Below are 20,242 nucleotides of genomic sequence, written 5' to 3'. Positions count from 1 at the left end.
TAATCCACTGCAAACATCTTTGAAGCAGGTCCCAACTGACGTCATAGGGAACATCATTGGTGCATGTTCAAGTCTGCGTCATCATTATATTGTGATGCACTGAGTCTTGAAAAAGACCAGCAAAGTACAATACCGGGAGTGTAAGACAAGCTTTTCAACACAAAATGATGGTGTTTCGTTAGGTACCCCCTCCCCTCCCGTAATTAGCCCCTCATAATAGCTCTTCAGTCAAACCTCTGACTCGTTAAAGCGATAAAACTCAGCAGGTGACTTCGGCGTTCCACCATTATAATGGAGAGCAAAAAGAAGCCGAAACTGGTCCCAGATTTCTCCTTCACCATTGTACAATAATCCTCTGGTCTTCGGTCCACTTGGCCTAGATATTCAAAGGGATTGCAGAGTCAGAACTTGTCGGCTTTGGGCACAGATCCGTGCTAAGACTTATCCCTTATTGTCATCCACGTGATCTATTCAGGCCGAATTCCTGTGACGTAAAACCACCAGTTACATGTACACAATCCTCTGAAAAGTCCGTTTTGCAGGGAAGAAATTCCATACAGGACTCGAATTTGTATCAGTATCAAAATCGCTCTACTTAACGGCTTTATCCTTTTCTTTCTTTTTGCTCTCTTTTTTTCCCTCCACACAAATGAGACTATACATAGGCCTAGTGTACTACCACACTTTGAAGTTCTAGTTTCAGCATCAATTTTATGACTTTGATTCATTGAAAAAAAAAAAGCTTTTAGTTAATACAGACTCTTCTACTCAATCTTGCACCTGACGTCACCACTTTGGAATACCCGCATACTTCTATTAAATCACGCGAAGATCCAATAAATAGATACCTATCTGGGAGCTTGACTGATTTGTGACAAACATAGATAGATAGATATACATTTGTATATAATATAGATGGATGGATAGACATATTTATCCATCCATTTATTTGCCCACTATCAATCCATCTATTTGTCTACTACAGTAGACAAATAGATGGATGGATTGATACATATGAACAAACATAATGTATGGAGAGATAGACAGTCAGATAGAAAGACAGACAGACAGACAGACAGATAGACAGACAGACAGACAGACACACACACAGACAGACAGACATCAAAAGGACCGAGGTCCTCTAACCTCAATCTCATATAAGGCTACGATACTCGCAAGTTCTACTGACTCCGTTGACATGAAATCGTCTGTGGTAAATGCATTATAGTTTTTTAAACGATACGTTTTTGAATTTTAAATTGATCAGTTGACATCGGTATTCCGTCAGCGTGAAGTTTAATCGTCTGGATTGAGGATAATTGTATTTAATGTGTTATGTAGAAAAGCTTGGGCGATGAGACCTTCATGTATTTGAAGGGCTTGCAGATGTTGGAACTTGATCATGGATGGTAACGGGAATAACAAGCAGTCAATCTGATTGGATGTTAGAGAGCACTGGCCGCGGGGGGTCGCACTTCACATTCATAATCAAACAGCGATTATCGAAAGCTAGGCCAAAGAAACGACGCGAAGAAGTTCGAGTCAAATTCTTGAACCAATATTGACGCATTGTTGCCGCTTTTCCTTTAAGCTGGTAAGTAAGAACTTCGCGGGAGTGTGCATCGTCCTATTCACACATAAGTGGGAGGAGTAGACGACGCGAAAAAAGTTTTGAGAAGAGCTAGACTCCTTATAGAGTGCAAAAAGCGACCCCCTGGAATGAATGGCTGGTGGGCTTAGACAGGGGTAACAAGTGTCCCTAAGTGGGCCATAAGGAGGTACTCCAGGGGTACGCAAAGAAACGTCAACGACCGACACAATCGTCGAAGCAACGAAAAGGATTTCACTCTGGAGTATTTACCTTAAAGTTCCTTTATCGTGGAATCGTGGATAACCTTTCTAGTAAAGGCGAGTTTCACAGAGACGGTTGTAACTGGTATTTAAATTTATTCAAGATGAATGTAGTTACCATGGCGGCAGTAGACGGAAAGCCAATCAGCTGGAAGCGATCAAGATATTGCCATGGTAACCACAATCATTGTAGCTCATGGCTCAAACATATTGCAGACCCCTTCAGAAAAAATGGCTCTCTCCACAGTGTGAAATAATTATGGACTGTGATGTTCGATGTGTGCGAGTGTTTTTTGTTTGTTTGTTTGTTTGTTCGAGTATGTGTGTGCGCGACGTGTAAGTGTGTGTGTGTGTGTGTGTGGATGATTTTCAGCAAGGTAAATCTGGTCACTGGTATCAAACTTTAATTTGGTTCTTGGGAAGTTGCGTTGGGTGGAATTATTTTAATATATATATATATATATATATATATATATATATATATTTTTTTTTAAATTACACATAATATATTTCCATTTCCGACTCCAAAGCACTTTTCCCTATTGGATCTCTTTAAATGTGCATACATAGCACAAGTGATAAGATCCTGTAACAATTCTCATCATAATCCTCTCAGAAAAATCACAAAAACTGTTTTTTTTTTAATGTAAACGTTGTTATTCAAACCAAAAGTTGTTATTACTATGATTCAAGTGTTGTGGTATGTAATCAATGGACTGCATTGACCATTCTTCTCATTTAACTACAATTCACACAGCCTGGAGTTCCCACTTGAATTACAAGGCATACACATAATGTTCATGGGGTCGAACGTCCCTTTAAATATCGGTGTTGTTTACTCCGTGGATTGTGTCTTAAGAGTCCACTGCCTAAAATACCCCTTTTAGTTTTACGAGTGAGGGGCCTTAACTTTATTACCTAATGTGATTGAATGCACAAAGTGCACTATCCCATTGATATAGCCTGTTCCTCATCAACATAGTAATCATTAGCGCATGCAGCCATTTTCACCAAAAATCACCATCATCACCATTACGTCTCAAACATTTATCATTCGTTCCTGCTTTGAGAGAGGTGTCAACGCCTTATCATTCACGTTGGTGAATTTCCGTGTGCTCATGCGAGTAAGTTGCTTTACAGTCTATCACTGTCAGCCGTGCCTGAGAGGTGAATTTTTACAAACCAGTCCTTACATTATTCTCAACATGTATAGATACACTGTAAAAGCTAGGAGTCTCAATTTCAACATTGCTTGGAGTGGGTGGATAATCTGTCTGTATAAATACCCATCCATCTGATCTATCTACACATTCATATCTTTCTTTATAACTATCTATAATAAATATACATGCAAATTACTGTACATTACAATAATCATATATACAGTATATATATACGATACACACACAAACATACACACACACGTTTTCCAATGTTTTCCTTCTTGTTGTTTGACTTCAATAAAGTGATGATAATATATAATATATATCATCATTATACAAATAACGCACACAACAGAGTGCATTAGCAAGAATCATCCATCCAATATCAACTTTGGAATTGTCTGAAATATGTGAGGCTAAGCTGAGTATGCTTTAGATTGTTTCAAAGTTACAAAGGGTGGATTATTTTTTACTAATGCCCGACTAAATGTGCATTATTTCTTTTACAAAATGGTGACATGGATCCGTGTCATTTGATAATGCAACTTAATCATATATCCATGCCAAGTGATAATTTGACTGAAAAGAAAAAAGAAGAAAAAAGAAAAAAGCACACAATTTAATATGAATATAGGCGATGCGCCCAAGTGCAGATGATCATTGCCCTGGAAAATAACAGGTAGTGTGACAACTTGACGACAGATAGTTTCGGCCAAAAAATTTTATTTATGCCCGTAGATCAGCCACATTTGCCACTTCGCAGGCCAATTCTCCATGGTGGACTTGTCACTGCTTTTGTAGGTTATGGCAAGCCAACTGACTGAAAAAAGCCACATATTTGAGCAATGATATCTCTGAGTGGTAGTTAGTACCAGTCATTAGTAATACTTATGCCCGCTAGGCATGCTAGACAAAATTAAAGTCTGGTCACTTGATTCATTAGGATCCATATCACCATTTACACACACACACACACACACACACACATACACACACACACACACACACACACACACACACACACACACACACACACACACACATATTATATCTATATATCACTCTTATTCTGGATATACAAAATAGTGTGAACATCACAATGCAATAGGGAAGATACCATTCCTAAAAGTATGCTCCAAAGAAGTATGTGTTCAGCATACTGATGCAACTACTGTGCAACAGGCATTCAACTGACACATACAATGTATACATTGGACAGGCAGCTGGAACCACTACAGTACAATGTAAATTGTGGCCATTTAATCCAATTATGTTTGATTTCTTCTTTTCATTTGGCCAAGGAGATTGAAAGATTTCTGAAGGAGAGGATTATATGGAATGCATTTCAGGCATTACAAAAGGTAAGTAATCAGCCCCCTAAACATTTCCCCCTTCTTTTCGGGGACGTCCTTGTGGTTTTTTGACAAAGAACAGGGAGAGATGAATGTGCCATTATCCAACAAAACACGAAGAGGTATATAAATCCCACAGAAAAAAGAAAGAAAGAAAGAAGGAAAGAACATGAATAGGATTTGGTCTCATGGGTATTGATATAAACTGCTAGGAATGGGCCCACTTTTCTGAACTGATTCTATTCTTGGATTGACTGTATTCATGTTTATATGGGGAAAAAGTGTTTATTTAGTCATATCATATATATATATATATATATAGTAAAATGAGGGATGTTGCGTGCATTTTAATTTCGCGACAGCCAAGATTCGCGAAATTAAAATGCACGTAAAAGTTCTTACCTACACTCCTTGCATTGAATGCAAGTGGCAATTCGCGAAAATTTCATACTGCAAATATATCATGTTTACACTGTTATATATGCATATGTATATATATATACACACAAATATATATATATATATATATATATATATATATATATATATATAAGAGTTTGTTTGCAAAAACCGATAAGTCCATATTTGCCAAATGGAGATATTTGCGATTAAAGGTCAAGAAAAATAAAGAGAATAATAAAAAAAAATTTTGCTTCTTTTGACCATGTCTTCAAAAATATACCTTTACATGTAGTGACCAATATATCATTTAAAAGGTATTGTTTTGTACTTTATGACAGAGATCGTACTTCAAAATCTTCAAAAATGGACTTATCCCTTCATATATATATATATATATATATATATATATATATATATATATATATATATATATATATATATATATCGTTGGTGGGGCGACAAGACCTCGTATCTACAAAATGTCAAATGTTCAGGAGAGCCAAAAAACATGGCGGCCAAAGCACTCCAAACGGGATAGCCTTTCCTTTGACATGATATTTGGACAGAACATCACTGAACCCATTATTTGACTATTGATCCAAAAAAGTCATTTTCACCAAAATTGCAAGGTCTTGTCACCCCAGCGATGATAACCATATAAAGATAAACATATATATATATATATATATATATATATATATATAAAATACCACCTTACTTACACATGCAGCAAATAAACAAAATGTAACAAAGAAAGAAGTAGAGTTTCTTAGATATTATGACTTTATTTATATTTTTTCATTCAAGATACAAATGCAATTACATACAGGTTTAAATTATACCTTTTTTTCTCATGATTTAAATAGGCATACACGTCATTTTGTTTTTTGACAAGAAGGTACAGATCAGACAAAGTGAGTAGCAAATGTTTTTTTTTTTAAATTACACTAACCACTTTGACTTTTGTTTCATATAAATATGAAATCAATAAATATATATAATATCATATACGCACTAATATCTCACAAAACTCGTGGAATTTCACACTACACAAGAGAGGCATAATTTTGGCAAGCTAAGCTCTGATCTTTTCCTCCTCTAACACTCTTAGATTTGTTTTGCGTCTGTTTTTGAGCACTCATGTTCACGTTGACAAAATGGTGATTATTATACCAGGACAGGAAAATGAGGCCCACAAACGTCTGCAGTGCTCGCTGATGCTAGAACACTCATCGACTGCACATAGCCAAGATTAAAGGGTACAAAACATAGCGCCGAGGGAGGGATAAATATCATTATCCAGTAACAACTGGAGTAGCCAAATGATGGCTTTAAAGTCTCGATTTCCACTCCAGTGATAAATGCAGTTAAGAAACCTTACATTGCCATGGCGATTAAGTTAAGCTGTTCATTCCCATGCGGATTAAGTTAACCCTTTCATTGCCAGATTCTAAAAATTCCATAGCTTCATACTGGACCCCAATGTGTTTCAGTGGGCAATGACTTACATAACATTATGACATCCACTGAGAAGTATGTCTCGTGCACTAGAAAATTTCAAAAAGGCTGCATCCATATTCCCCAATGTGAGGAAACTTTTCTCAGTGAGTTAGAAACATGGCCGATACAACTACACAAATAGTGAGAGAGGGCAAGTATCAGCAGAGAACGAGATGAACCATTCGGCAAATCTGCCAAAATTATATCTCAGGTCTTGAAATCTACTCATCAGTATGTTAAATATACTGCACTTCTGCATATCTGCAATGTATTCAACCCTCACGGAGAATGAAACTTTCTCCAGACCTGCACTCTACATGCGGCCATACAGCTAGACATCACTGCCGTTCACCATATGTTTTTGTACCCAAAATTTCTCCAGATTTCAGAGTATAAATCACCATTTTGACAACATGATATGCACATGCTCACTGCACTCTATATATCATATAACCTCTGAACACTTTTTTGAACCAACTCTAAGAAACAAAATCGCTCGTAAATTTCCATGGAAACTGAAGCAGAGAGAGAGAGAGAGAGGGACTGTTGCACCAATTTTAAACATGGCGTTCAAACAACGTAACCACTCGTGAATCATCGAATGAAAAGTGCACTAATCTTTGCAGAATACATCAATTCTTTGTAAAATCAGTAGCCGAAAAATATCCAATCACATGTGGTGAATGCATGTCTTCTGTGAAAAATAGCATCGTCTGGAACTGAGCTTGACTACTACTCATTCGCACCATCCCTGAAAATGGAGAATGTAGTGTTGCCCTTGGAACGGCGTAAGTTTTGCACCCACCTCTTGTGGAAGTAATGGGTTTGTCAACGCAGAATTATTGATGTGCCACAGTTTAAGGCATGGTCTTACCACAGCCCGACTTGATATCACTGAAATGTATAGATCCATACCTTACATATTCGGGTAACCTTATTGTGGGACTGCTGTGATCATCTGGCACAGTTTACCTAACCAATTCCCTTCTCAACTTTGAAATCCAAATAGACTTTCCTACATGACCGGCAAGGTTCTTGCGGTAGAAGGGTTAACATTATGTATACTACCAAAAAGCAAACAGTTCTTTTTATCCCTCGGGTATTCAAATTTCTTGAAGCACACATTCCAAACACGGTGAAATCCAAGAACATTCTCATAACATCTGCATACTATCCCTGAGCCTTGCCTGACATAGCAACTGTGAAAAAAGAGGCATGTGTATTCCCTCTACAGAAATACAAAAGACTCGTTTTACTGAGACATTCAAAATGTTATGCACACCTTTAGACACAATAGTCACTCTTTGATTTGCCCAACATAGTGTCAATCTACATGTATGCCTGCAAATTTCATTCCAATTAGTGAAGTATACTGGGCGGGAAGTAGGCTCAATGAATAGCTTGTTAGATGAAGTCCTCGGGGGAATAGATATCCATATATTCTGAAACATCAGCAAACACGACTTTTGTTGGTAGTCGAGTAACACTGTGATGGTTTCTTGTCATGTGAATTTGAGAGACACCTTCACAGGTCATTGATACATACGTAGCACAGATACTTCCATAATTGAGGACAACACATTACAATGTCTGTGTGCAAACACATCACCACTCTAACACCTTTACTGAACAGTATGATGTTATAATCTATCACATGCAGGGTATTTTGAGCATGTTACTGTATATGCCATATATTAAGCGAGTCTAACTTTTGCGAATCGAGCCTTCCTAACGTTTCAGAGAGTGGTTAAATTTGCGATCAATGGGTGCAGCAATGGATGGAGAAATACAGCCGTGCACGTCACATTCATGTCGGTATCATGGTTAATGTTTTTGCATGTTATTACACTTGCAAAAGGCACCCCGCTTGCAAAATTTGCAAAAATTTAGAACCCCACAAAATATATGGCATATACAGTATAATGTAAGAGTATGTGTGTACGTGATGCGAAACAGTGAATTTGATCTCCGTATTACAAATGACAGCTGCTGCCATAAAATCATTACCCAAATATCTTACGCAAATATTTGATTTATTTTGCTGGCATATGACCATGTCTGGGGGTAATTTCACTCCACTACAAACTGCTTTGCTCTATAAATCTCCATCTGTGGTTTTGCTTGACTGATGTGATTCTTTTCTTGCCGCTGCAGCTAAGGCTAAAAAAAGAAAAGAAAAAAAAGACTGCTTTCACAAAAAACGCACACAAGTAACACTGGCTTCGTCATCTTCATTTCCAACATAGTGAAACCCTTAAGGGAAAGACTAGTACTGATCAACTTCATAACTCACATAAACAGCATCTTTAAATAATCAAGTTTACTGAGTCCCACTTTGCGATCAGCTAAAATGATCCTTTTTTTGTTGTTGTTCAAAATTTATATCCTGCTGACTATATACCTCCATTCTGCCCTAACATGGAATCTGAGAGGTATGCATATTATATCCAGAAAGGATTGTAGCAAAATGGAATCACACAGATTCAGCTGATAGAGTTTGTTTTTTTTTTACGGGAAGGAGTACACAAGTAAGTGGGCCCTAAAGACTAGACATTTAAGCTGATGTGACAAGCCTTTTTCTTTTTTTTTTTCAACAACCTTTGGCCAATTGTACAATGTTGTAATATCTGATGTAGGGTACTAGAACGGAACTGGACAATCAATCTTAAGCTGAAAACAACAAGTGATGAAGCGTTGTGCCAGCATCACTTATGAAGAATAATATTATGACTCCAGCGCGTGTTTGTCTACTTTTTGTCAGAAAAGTAAGGAATGGTCGGCTCAGACGAAATGTTACAATATGTGACTGTCTAATCCTTTGTGTGTTTTGAGTGCTAATTGGCACAGAAAACTCCCATAGCAAAGTACACATTCTAAAAAGACCCTGGCATAGAAAGGGTTAAAGAGGATAGCTGAACCAGTGCACAAGACTGTAATTGATGCTCTTTTATAATGATTTTGGTTGTTTTTGAAAAGGATCAGCTCTGTAATCAGTAGCTCCACAGGAGCATCTCTAAATTGGCAACGATACAAGTAAGTAATGCCAAGTTGCTTGTGAGTTGGACCATGTCTGCCACGTGCAACAACCTGAGTGGGCATGCCACATGGCAGCAGCTGTGTCTACCAACTGGCGGACTGGTCAAAGACAAGTGGTGAGTGTGTTGAGCAGTTGGTGGCTTTGTCGCAGCCACGCTGGCTGGCCCCTTAAAAAGCTGTGGAGACGGCCATCGAATCACTTGGAATCCTGTGAGTATGATTGCTCTGATATGGCTCCCTCTCTCTAATCTCTTCCTTCTCTGTACGGCTACTTTTCACTAGATCCCCTTTAATCTATCAACTATCACCATGACGACGGCTCTCGACTGGCGATGCTGACACACTTCTGACTCTACATTTCACTGTCAGTGTCCCCTAAAGATTTCAGCAATGAGTTGTCATCATCTTGTCTTGACGTCGAGGGTGTCACTCATCGTCGATGTTGTCGCCGATGCCGATGCCCACGGGGGACATTGCCCCGCCCTAGCCCCAGCCCCGCCCCCTCTCCTCAGTGCTGGTTGGCCACGTAGCGCTGCTTGAGGACCTGCAGCGCCGTCATCAGTCTCTGGTTGGCCTGGTCCAGGGACCGGATGCGGATCTCCTGGGCGTCGATGATCTTCTCCTTGGCCTTGATCACGCCCCGCATCTCCTCTTGTTCGGCTCGCAGCTCCTCCTCCACGCACATCAACCTGTAGAGGGCAGCAGACACGTGAAAGGGATAGAAGCGGAGGGCAGGGTGGAGGCGAAAAACGAATGAGAGAGAAAGGGAGGAGAAAGCAGAAGAAGCAAGACACAGTGATAGAATAGGGATAAGCGGATGGGATAAGAGGGGGAAAGAAGCAAGAAAATAATATATTAGCATCATTTCATCACATCACCAGATTCTCTGGCTGAACAGTATTTCAAAGTAACCATCTGCAATGTTGAAATGAATTTAACAATGCTTATCATCCGGCAAGGCATGAGCACTTTTCGGAATGTTAAGAGGCTCATGATATCTAAGGAAAACACATTAAATAGGACGACAAATATGAACTCATTTAATGTTAAACGATCAGAAGACATTAAAAATGCATAATATAACTGAAAATCCTTTCTACATTAGCAGTTACAATTTCCGACATGTTTGTAGGAATATCTTGATTTTTTTTTTAAGTCGGTATTCTTATCATATCACTATTGTTTTGTATTAAGTACATGACAAAGCACACAGTGAAAGGGAGGACTATAAAATCAGCACACATGATTTTTTGCTTGAATACCACACAGCAACTCTAGCCTCCATTCACTATATTCTACACAAATCACTGAGAGTAGCCACAAGGTGGCGCCACATCGAGAAGATGCGATAAATCTACGACTGGCTAAAAAAAAGAAGGAGACAGCATAACAGTATATACAGATATCACGCTCAAAGCCATGCAGTCCTACGTAATGACGTGCTCGTGTGGAAGCTTTAAATGAAGTTAGTCAAATGGGCGTTCAAAATCTCTCGAGGCAAGCTCACGATAACTCGTCATGACGATGAATTAATTTGAATATTATCATGATATAAGTTTACATTATGAATCATAAGCTGGATAATTCTTATCTCAATCTCTACATAGAAATCATATGATGCACTGTGTCAAACTCACAGCAGCATAGTAAAGAGTGTATGATTTTTCTTTTTATCTTCTGATGTTTACATTCACTGAATGTGATTGAAATTGCTTACTGCTATGAAGATTGATAATGAATTTCACCGGCATGAATACCCTTGCCAAATATCATCTCTTTTTGCTTGTTTTGATCCATCTCGTAATTGCGAGATCTGACGTGCCAGCCCGAGAGATACGCAAACGCACAAATTTGACTGGCCCGAAACGATCATCGCAGCAGTGTAATAGTCCGACACATGAAGAAAAAGCGATGCGGGAGCTGTTACAAAATGAGCTGGTTTTCCACACTAAGAAGCCATGCAAACATACACACTGTTATAGTCCATGCTCAACTAGCAATCAGATGTAATGGACACACTTTGAAATATAACTTGCATCACTCCAATCACTGTCTTTAATGATTTCAAAAAAAATTCGAGCGAGAGAAATTATCGGTACATCCTGCTCAGAATGATTGAAAAGTCTCTGTAAACTTCTATCATTTCGGACTCAAAAGGGGCATGAGCTTTCCTTGAGATTTCATTTTACTCCACTTGGCCTGCTACTTATGGATAAAGCAATTTTCAGCAGCATTTTCTGTTCTAAATACCTTCTATTATTCAAATACTAATTTCTGAAATTGCACTAGAAGATTTTTTTTTGTGAAAGTTATATAAACCTCCGTCTTTGTGGCTACAATTTTGTTTCACACATAACAAAATTACATTTGCAATATATGTTACTTAATGAATTAAAATGAAAACTGACTCTATCGTAGAATCATATATCGTTGACTGGCAAACACTAGTACGCAGACCTATATGAGACCAAACTGTCCTTTTAGGAAGATGAAACTTTGTGCAGGAAAATAATCCAAATGCTGAGTGTAACCCCTTGTGAGAGAACACCTCTCGGAGAACCATCAATATATTTATTGAAGTAATTTCCTTTACTTCTGACGGCCAATAAAACTGATGAATTTTACGAGGTCTTTGAAAGAAATAGCCAGCAGGTGTTTCTAAAGATGACCGAATAGAATTTAATGATGCCTTCTTGAAGCTCCTCTTCAATCTAAAAGAGGGGATGACTCCCCCCTCCCTTTTTCTGTTAGAAATATCACTTCTTGCTTGAACTGTATCATCTGACATTTGCATTCTGAACAATCCTTGAGGCGGCAGATCACACTCCCCCCTCCCCCTCGGGTTTCGGGTATTAGAGCCATATGATCTCTTGCGTATACTCAAAATGGCTATTCATTTCTTTCTAGAGGTGTCAATGACGTTGACTTTCAATAAATACAGCTGCCACAGTTCACACTTTTGCATTTTAAAAGGAGAAAAGCTCGCCCAGATTGGAGAAAACCCGCAAAGAGGGGAAAAAACAAACAAACCCCCAAACACACTGCAATTCCACAGTTTGAATTGAAGGGAAGAAGATGTGGCATATAAATGTAGGTACGTATGTAGCGATTAGGCATAATGACTGCTCATGAGACCATGGTTTTGATATGATCAAACTTCACCTATAAAACCCCCTGATGAAGACACTCATTCTATACTGCGAACAAATTCCATTCTACATCTGCATAGTCAAAAATCATAGCACTCATGAAGTTCAAAACATCTGCAATTTGTTGTTGTTGCTGTCTCATTTGTATTGGTCATTTTCACAATCAAACACTGAAAACAACTTTCAGGCAAATCTTTTTCTGCGCAAATACCCCAAACATGTTGTAAATTTTAAAATGTCTTACAGTGAGCAAAGGAAAAGAAAATCTTTGCAAGGATATAGTAACAGAGGTTAAATGAGAAGTGAGAAATGCTCCAACAGAAAATCAGTGGGTGATGCCGAGATGGCAAAATATGTGCTGCCCTCGTGGGGACAGCGCACAGTATATTCACACCATGACTCGGTGGGTGATGTTAACCACACCTGATTGACAGATGTTGACAATACATGTCAAAAATAATAAATTTGAGGGTGAGAAAGCTTTGATATATCTCAGAAATGAAGCTCAAATCAAAATAACTGTTTAAAGATATTAATGTATGGCAAGTTTTCACTGGCATGACCAAATGAATGCAAACAAAACAGACTTGGATGCTGATATTCATCATTATTTGTGAATTGAGATAGAAACTCAAGAGGAATATTTTCACACTCAAACCAAATGGCACCAAATCAAATATCAGCATGAAAATGTGATGATAGGAGATACCATTTTATTCTACATTTCCAAACTTCATTTCTTGGCGCAGGAAACAATTTTTAAAGGCATAATTACACATGAAAAGTTGTTACTGTCAGAAAAGATAATCAAAGGAATGAAATCAGCATAACAAGATAATATGCAGTGACAAAATAATATGGAAAATAGGAATAAAGTGCCCTTTAACATTAATTTCCAATGTACTAAGAAGCTTTCTGCAATGTGAATATGCACCAATTTTGCAGAACATGAGCAAAAATGTTTCCAATTAAACCTTGAAAGATTCTAACTTCAATGTGCTTTGTGGTGAAAGTGTGCACAGAATTATTTCTTTGATGTCTAACTTCCAGCTAGTTGAACACTCTTGTTGTCCTACATCAACTCTTTCTACTCGTCTATTATACTTCCAATTTGACACATCAAAGACAAAAGATGCAAAACACCATTTGAAAACTCGATTATTTCCTGGGGTAACATGCACTAGGAATGCAGTGATGATATGAGGTACACTTAAAGCAGAAAATGGAGACAACGTAGGTGTTGGATGACCACTGCTCACATGGGCCACATGAAAAGAGGCTGCACAGGTTAGTGGGTGATGGTGGCTATGCAGAAGCTACAAGAAACACACTGACACACATACACATACACACACATACATATCCAACAACTCCAGCCATGTCCTCCACAACACCCCATGCCCCCAATACGCACCCCTCACACACCCCTCCCACGCCCCCTCATTCTCCTCATGCAAGCAAAGGGGCATGCCAAACAAAGCATGGGTGGGAGGAAATGGAGGAACACAGATGGCCCTTACAGCGTGACGACACTGTCCGACCAGCAACGCCTTGCCCAAGAGCGTTGCGCTGAACGTGCAGTGGCAGGAGAAGATGAGAGGATGGGAGGAAAATGGGAGGATAGAATGAACGAGGGAGTGATAGAGGACATGTTGGTGTGAGAATGGACTTGGCAATGCGGTCAAGCTTTTCGCCATCAGCATAAGCCCACAGAAAAATATGAATCTCTGTTTGCAATGTCAGAACAAACAAGCAAAACAAGCTTCATTGCTGGAAGACAAAACAGAAAAAGCTGACAAGACAGTGAGTGAGAGCTAGAGTTCAGAGGATGAATGGAAGAGGATGAATACGAGATGGAAAGGAAAGATTGCGGGACAGAAATAGTTTGGAAGGAGCAGCAAAAACTTGGGAAGCGGAGGGCTAGAGGAGGAAGCTGTCACGGGGACATGTCACTTCATTGATCCAGAAACGGTTCGGAGTAGCACCAGCTGGACAGAGAACAGGATATTTTGCAATTCTTCTTTACTGGTACCTGTCTTTCAATAATAACTGACAGAACAGTCCTAAAACCCACAATACTTGCTCTGGGTTTTATACAGCATATCAATGGTCAAGAAACTGAGAATTTTCATGTTGGGAGGTTAAGGATTAGGCTGTCACAGCAAATAAAAGTTGACATCATGCAAACTCACTTGGCAATGCACTAAAATTGTAAGATGGGGCTATAATACCGGGGGGGGGGGGGGGGGGGGGTAAAATATAAAGAGGGATATGACAATTAAAAAAAAAGTTGAGAAATAAATGTTAATAAATGAGAAATAAAGTTTTGAGGCAAGTTTTTTCAGCATTATTGTATCTACTGCTGTCAGACTTTGATTTAGAGGTAAACAGTTTTGCTGGTATCACAAAATTATGAGAACCACAAGATTCTTTTACTTTTCTTAAAGATTTCTTTACAAAGTGACATCACATTACACATCCAGTCTCAGTCTAGGTTCATTTTGAATTGAGGCATATCTCATCTCCTTTGAAACAAAATATGATGAGATGAATGCAATTTTGGAAACGGGAAGGACGATTATGTTGTTGAACTCTGCTACCAAGAACGTTGAATTAGAGGTCTGACTTTGGAATTAATATTTCAGCACTTTTACTTTATGTTAAAAAAAAAATAAATAAATAGAGAGCATGCACATTTAGAATCAAGAACCATTCAGACCTGACCTGAATTCTAAGACAAATTTTCGGGGCTATACTGAACTCAAGTTGGGTTAGTTTGAATGCAGGACTCGACGCTACCCACAAAGCACTGGAAGGACAAGATCACATGGCTCAATTTCTTATCATGGAACCAAATAGCCATGGACATCATACACAATATTGAGATGACATAATACATGGCAGTCCGTAGGGTGTTAGATAGATTTATACAGGGAGATATATAGATATATTATGGGTATATAGGGCATGTATGATAAATATGCTGGCATTGATTGTGACAGCGCCCCCATTCAAGATGCAATCGCGTTACCAACCAGTTCTCCCCATGTGCACCATCATAACCCTCATTCTCTGCGCATCCGATACCACCCCTGTGGGACGAGTGAATGATAATAAACACAGCAGCGAAATGAAATAAAAAAAAAAATCATAAGAGAAAGCCAAGATGATAAAAATAATAAACAAATACACAACAACAGCAACAATGATCCAAGAATTTTCCAGAAGCAATGGGGAAGAAGGGAAGTGGGGGGGGGGGGTTGGCAAGGAAGCAAGTATGGCAGAAGTGAAATGCAACATGGGAAAGATCATGTAAAAGCAGATAAATCAAAATAAAAATAAGACAGATAACACAGATTTATTCATTTTTTATTTGCTTGGTATTAAGGGGTGGAAGAAGCAAGACTACAAACTTTTGCTGACAGTACAGTCATTACATTTTCCTCTAGAAACAAGAGGAAAAAGTAAAAGGGAGGTACAATTTCCTCCTGAATATGGGGGGGGGGGGGATACCAGTATGCACGGGAAGCTTCGCCCTAACAGGGAGGTGCGATGGAGGTACTGTAATACCTTAACTGGTTGATTGAGGGAAGCAAAAATGTCCGGCAGAAAGTTTGAAGAGTCAATAAAGACAAAAATTGACAAGACAGTGAAGGAATGGTTATGAAATGGATTACCGGAAAAAGGGAAGAAAAATCCTTCATTAGTGGAGACAAGGGGAATCGAACCGAACAAATACATCAGTGAAGTATGATGCAGTGAGACGTACATTCACTGCTGATTGAAATGATAGTATTGTTTCCATATCATCATGAACCATAATGAAACTACCATTTTTACCAACAGATATACGATATGATATTTTGAAACAATTTGAACATTAAAAAAAATAAGCAAAGCAGATGTCAAAATGTTGCAGCAAAATCTTTTAAAATTAGTTTGCATCAATAAAATCCAGGAGCTGGGTTAAACCAAACCTTTTGTGTGGTGCAGAAAATAAAAAAAGGTTATTATTTATGACCTTTAACTCATATGTAATAACAGAAGAAAAATATCCCAATTGAGGGCTTATTCATGCATCAGTGGTGTGGAATACTACAATGTATAACATTTATTCATAACCACTCACTGACCAACTGATAAAGGTGAGGATTTTTGTCATGCCCTTGTAATGTCTTTGATGCATGTGCACTAGGGTGTACTTTACTGGTCTAGCAAAGTATCATACAATTTGCAACCACTCAGATGTGATTTAAAAAAAAAAAAAGGAAAAAAAAATTGTCGTGGTGTTGGAGAATATTCTTTCCTCTCTCTGGGTCTCCTCAATACCATGATAAGGTATTCACAACTGAAAGAAGAAAGGATTTTGAAACCATGGCACACTCTTAAAAACGTTGAACTCAAAATTCTCTGCAAAATGAAAAGAGGTAGGGAAAAAATGTTCATTCAGCAAAAAAACAGAAATCAAAAGGTGCATGAGAAACAAATAAAAAATGTGAGAGTGATGGTCTTGAGGTGGTGAGAGAAAGCTTGTGAAAAGAGGAAATGAGCAGAGGTGATGAGGAGAATAGCCACGCCCTTTGGAAGAGGTACCCCCCTCCCTACTATTTGGGGTGCAACTGGGACCCTTTGTGACCAGTTCTTTCCCCGAGAATCAGGTGTACCCTCTAAACTGGCTCCAAATCATTTGCTTTTGGTTTTCAATTGTGCCAGGACACTGTAAGATTGACATGCTACCCTACCCATCCACTTTCCATGTCTGTCCGGCTTCACATTATCTTTCCACATTTTTCTTGGAGGAGGTAAGATTTAACACTGCTGTACCCATCGTCTTCTTTGAAGGTACATTGCAGAATGTATTTCATCTCTACAGCCCATACTAATCCCACATAAAGGCAATCATGTTCCAAACACAAGCAACCCAGAGGCAGCAGAAATCATAGAAAATGTCTGGTCTTTACAGACTTTTTGTTTTCTCCTCACAATAGTAGCAGAAAGCTCCTTGGGTACACATTAGCAACAACATTAAACAATATAAAAAATGATTATGTGAATTAAGGGATGTTGCTTTGATAAGACTGATCATGATATCAGTAGGAGCAGGTTTTGATAGATTAAGATTAAAGATATATAATCTACGATGATATTAGCAAACTCACTATTAAAGTTGAAAAAGAAAACTCACTAAATAATATTTATCCATTAAAAGATTTAATACTTGGTGATAGAATTAAATGAAACAAATAATATGCTGCAGATGGCTTAAGTAGCATTGACAGGCCTTTAGTGCGAAGCTTTGTTTTGTTTTTTTTTCCAAACAATATGTGGTTTAAGTAAACAAAATCATCTATGAACCAATGAACTCAACTGAAAGTCATCAAATATATATATGGCATGGATAATCAAAAACTTAAATGTGAGGGCAGTGTGACATAAGTTTTCTTCATACACATACATCATGGAAGAGAGCTGAATAAAAGAAATAACAATGAGATGGCAGTGAGAGAGAGTAAGTATTGAAAAAAAAAAAGAGATAAGGAGAAAGTGAGAGAGGAATCTTGATGCATACATACCAAAAAAAGGGAGGCAATATTTCTAGCTGACGATTAGCTATTAATCAGGGAAAGAAGAATAAAAAAAAAAAAATGCGACAATGGGAGGCAGAATGGAAGGGGGAAGATACAAGATGATTGCAGTCACCGGCCAAGTAACAAGAAATGCGAGTGATGCCCTAACAGTGCTACACAGGACGGGACAATGATGGATATCTGGAGGCGAAAATGTCCTTCGATGCCACCGCCAGAAAAAAAAAAAGGAACAGCTTCTTTTGTGTAGTTGCCCCAACAACATTGGGTTTCCCCTCCCTCTTCCTGCTCTTCGCTGGTTTGGCACCGCAGCCGGTTTTCTCGACTGCAGGGAATTTCCGCGTGCATTGATCCATACCAAAAAGAAACAGAACATGCCCACAAACTCCCATCCCATCCCATCCACTAGAAAGAATCTTATGGACAGATTTCTGCCACTTTCTGCCACGGTCCTTACAGCTTCCCAAGGCAACAAAACTCAAACTATCACATCGAGATGGCGAGAAAACTCTGTTACTCAATGCATTTGTGATAAAGTAGATCCCCCCCCCCCCTTCAAAATTGATTTGTTCTCTGGCAATTGATTGAATAGTATTGAGAAGATAAAAGTGAGAATCAAATTAATACAAATTTTACAACCTCAGCAGTTCTTCACCTCCTTTTTCCTCATCCTACGCTGTATAAAAGTCTGTCTAAAAAGCCTCAAATTTCTTTCCTTCTGGGCCATTCATATTCCACTTTCATGACTCAACCCATGTGGGAGCCCTAACGGGCGCTTCTACAATGACAAACACTATTTGTTGCATGTTACTACCCTTTCTTTAAAAATCTACACAAGGAAGCTAAACCTGCGGGCATCTTTCGACCAATCCAACCACCAGATGTCCATCACCGTCTCGTAAACATAAAGATTTTTTGGGGGAGTTAGTACCAGCTGTCTCTGTCATCCAAATTTCAGCAAAGTCCAATTCATCTGTGTCACATGATTTCATCATATTCAACTTTCAGATCTCCCAGCTAGCTGGTGATACACAGATATCATTATTTATATTTTTTTCTTTTGCTGTTGTCAAATTGGACACAAGACCATGGGTGACATCCCCGGGGAGGTTGGTAGCAGGGGTTGCTATGGCAACACTACTTTGAATAGATGCCTTGCTCTGTCTCCTGCTTTTCATTCCACTACCTCGATTGAAATGAACAACAGCATGCAACATTGATAATTGAAAATATACGGGTACATTTAAAAAAAAAAGAACAAGACAACACAAGGTACATTGTATATACTTTCATCTTACACCGTGATTACTACAAAAATCAATGCTAAAATAGCGATTCTACCGTGGAATGGCAGGCTAACATCAGAATATCAATATCTCCCAAAATACAAAGCCACTGAGTAAAAGTGAATTGTTTGTTTGTTTGCTTTTTCATATCATAGCAATCATTCCTCTAGAAATGGTCACACAATTTGAGATAGGGAAAAGAGTATGTGAGTTCATTTCGATGACATACAGTTTAGATTAGCCTATTCAAAAACAAAATGATTCATTTTTTCTTCAGTGACTGGTAGAATAGGACAATGGGAACTCTTAATGACACATCACGATAAGGTATACGATACAAACTCTACACATATATTGGTAAGCACAGGATAAAAATTGCTTTTGTCAAATGTCCCAACATTAACACTTTTGTGTACCAATCACAAAATTAGTGTATTGTGCGGAATAATAAACTGGGAAAAAAAAAGTGGATGAAGAATGGGCTCTCCGCCTGCTTAGTTTAGATATCTACCACAAAATTAGTATGCAATAGGGATAAGTTTAGTTAATGGAATAATACAAGTTAACCCACATAGACAAAAGAGATTACCAGAAACCACAGTTAAACTTGGGCAGGGCAGAAAGCAAGAAATCCAGGACTAGAACAGTTGTTGACATCGGTGAGAGGCAAGGAAAATATTGCTGGAGTCTGGTTTAGCATAAAAAGGGGTGGTAGTGTATTAAGACGTGGCAGATTGCAAGATGATATTAAGACATTATCTCTGCCGTTTCGCTTGCAAGAGGAATATGCACTTTGCTTTGCTTCGGTATCATCAGCTCATGTCAGTGCCCTAAAGGATTACTAATCATAACCAGGGGTAAAGTTGGCGATTGTGATCGTACGTATCCATCATTTTCAGGCAAACTCACTCTACACCT

General features: G+C 38.5%; 1 protein-coding gene across 1 annotated transcript in view; it reads right to left on the bottom strand.

Annotated features, from left to right (window-relative positions):
* Nucleotides 1-9,016: 9,016 nt before the first annotated feature.
* The window catches only part of LOC140240893 (uncharacterized), a 338,767-nt gene continuing 327,541 nt past the window's right edge, over nt 9,017-20,242 (bottom strand). Inside the window, exon 20 of the mRNA XM_072320671.1 lies at nt 9,017-9,993. Coding sequence (XP_072176772.1) covers nt 9,813-9,993 — 181 coding nt within the window. The 3' untranslated portion in view covers nt 9,017-9,812. The remainder of the gene's footprint in view (nt 9,994-20,242) is intronic.

This window comes from Diadema setosum, chromosome 17 (genome assembly GCF_964275005.1).
Source record: "Diadema setosum chromosome 17, eeDiaSeto1, whole genome shotgun sequence".
In the NCBI taxonomy this organism is placed as follows: Eukaryota; Metazoa; Echinodermata; class Echinoidea; order Diadematoida; family Diadematidae; genus Diadema; species Diadema setosum.
This window is presented reverse-complemented; position numbering and strand designations above follow the sequence as displayed.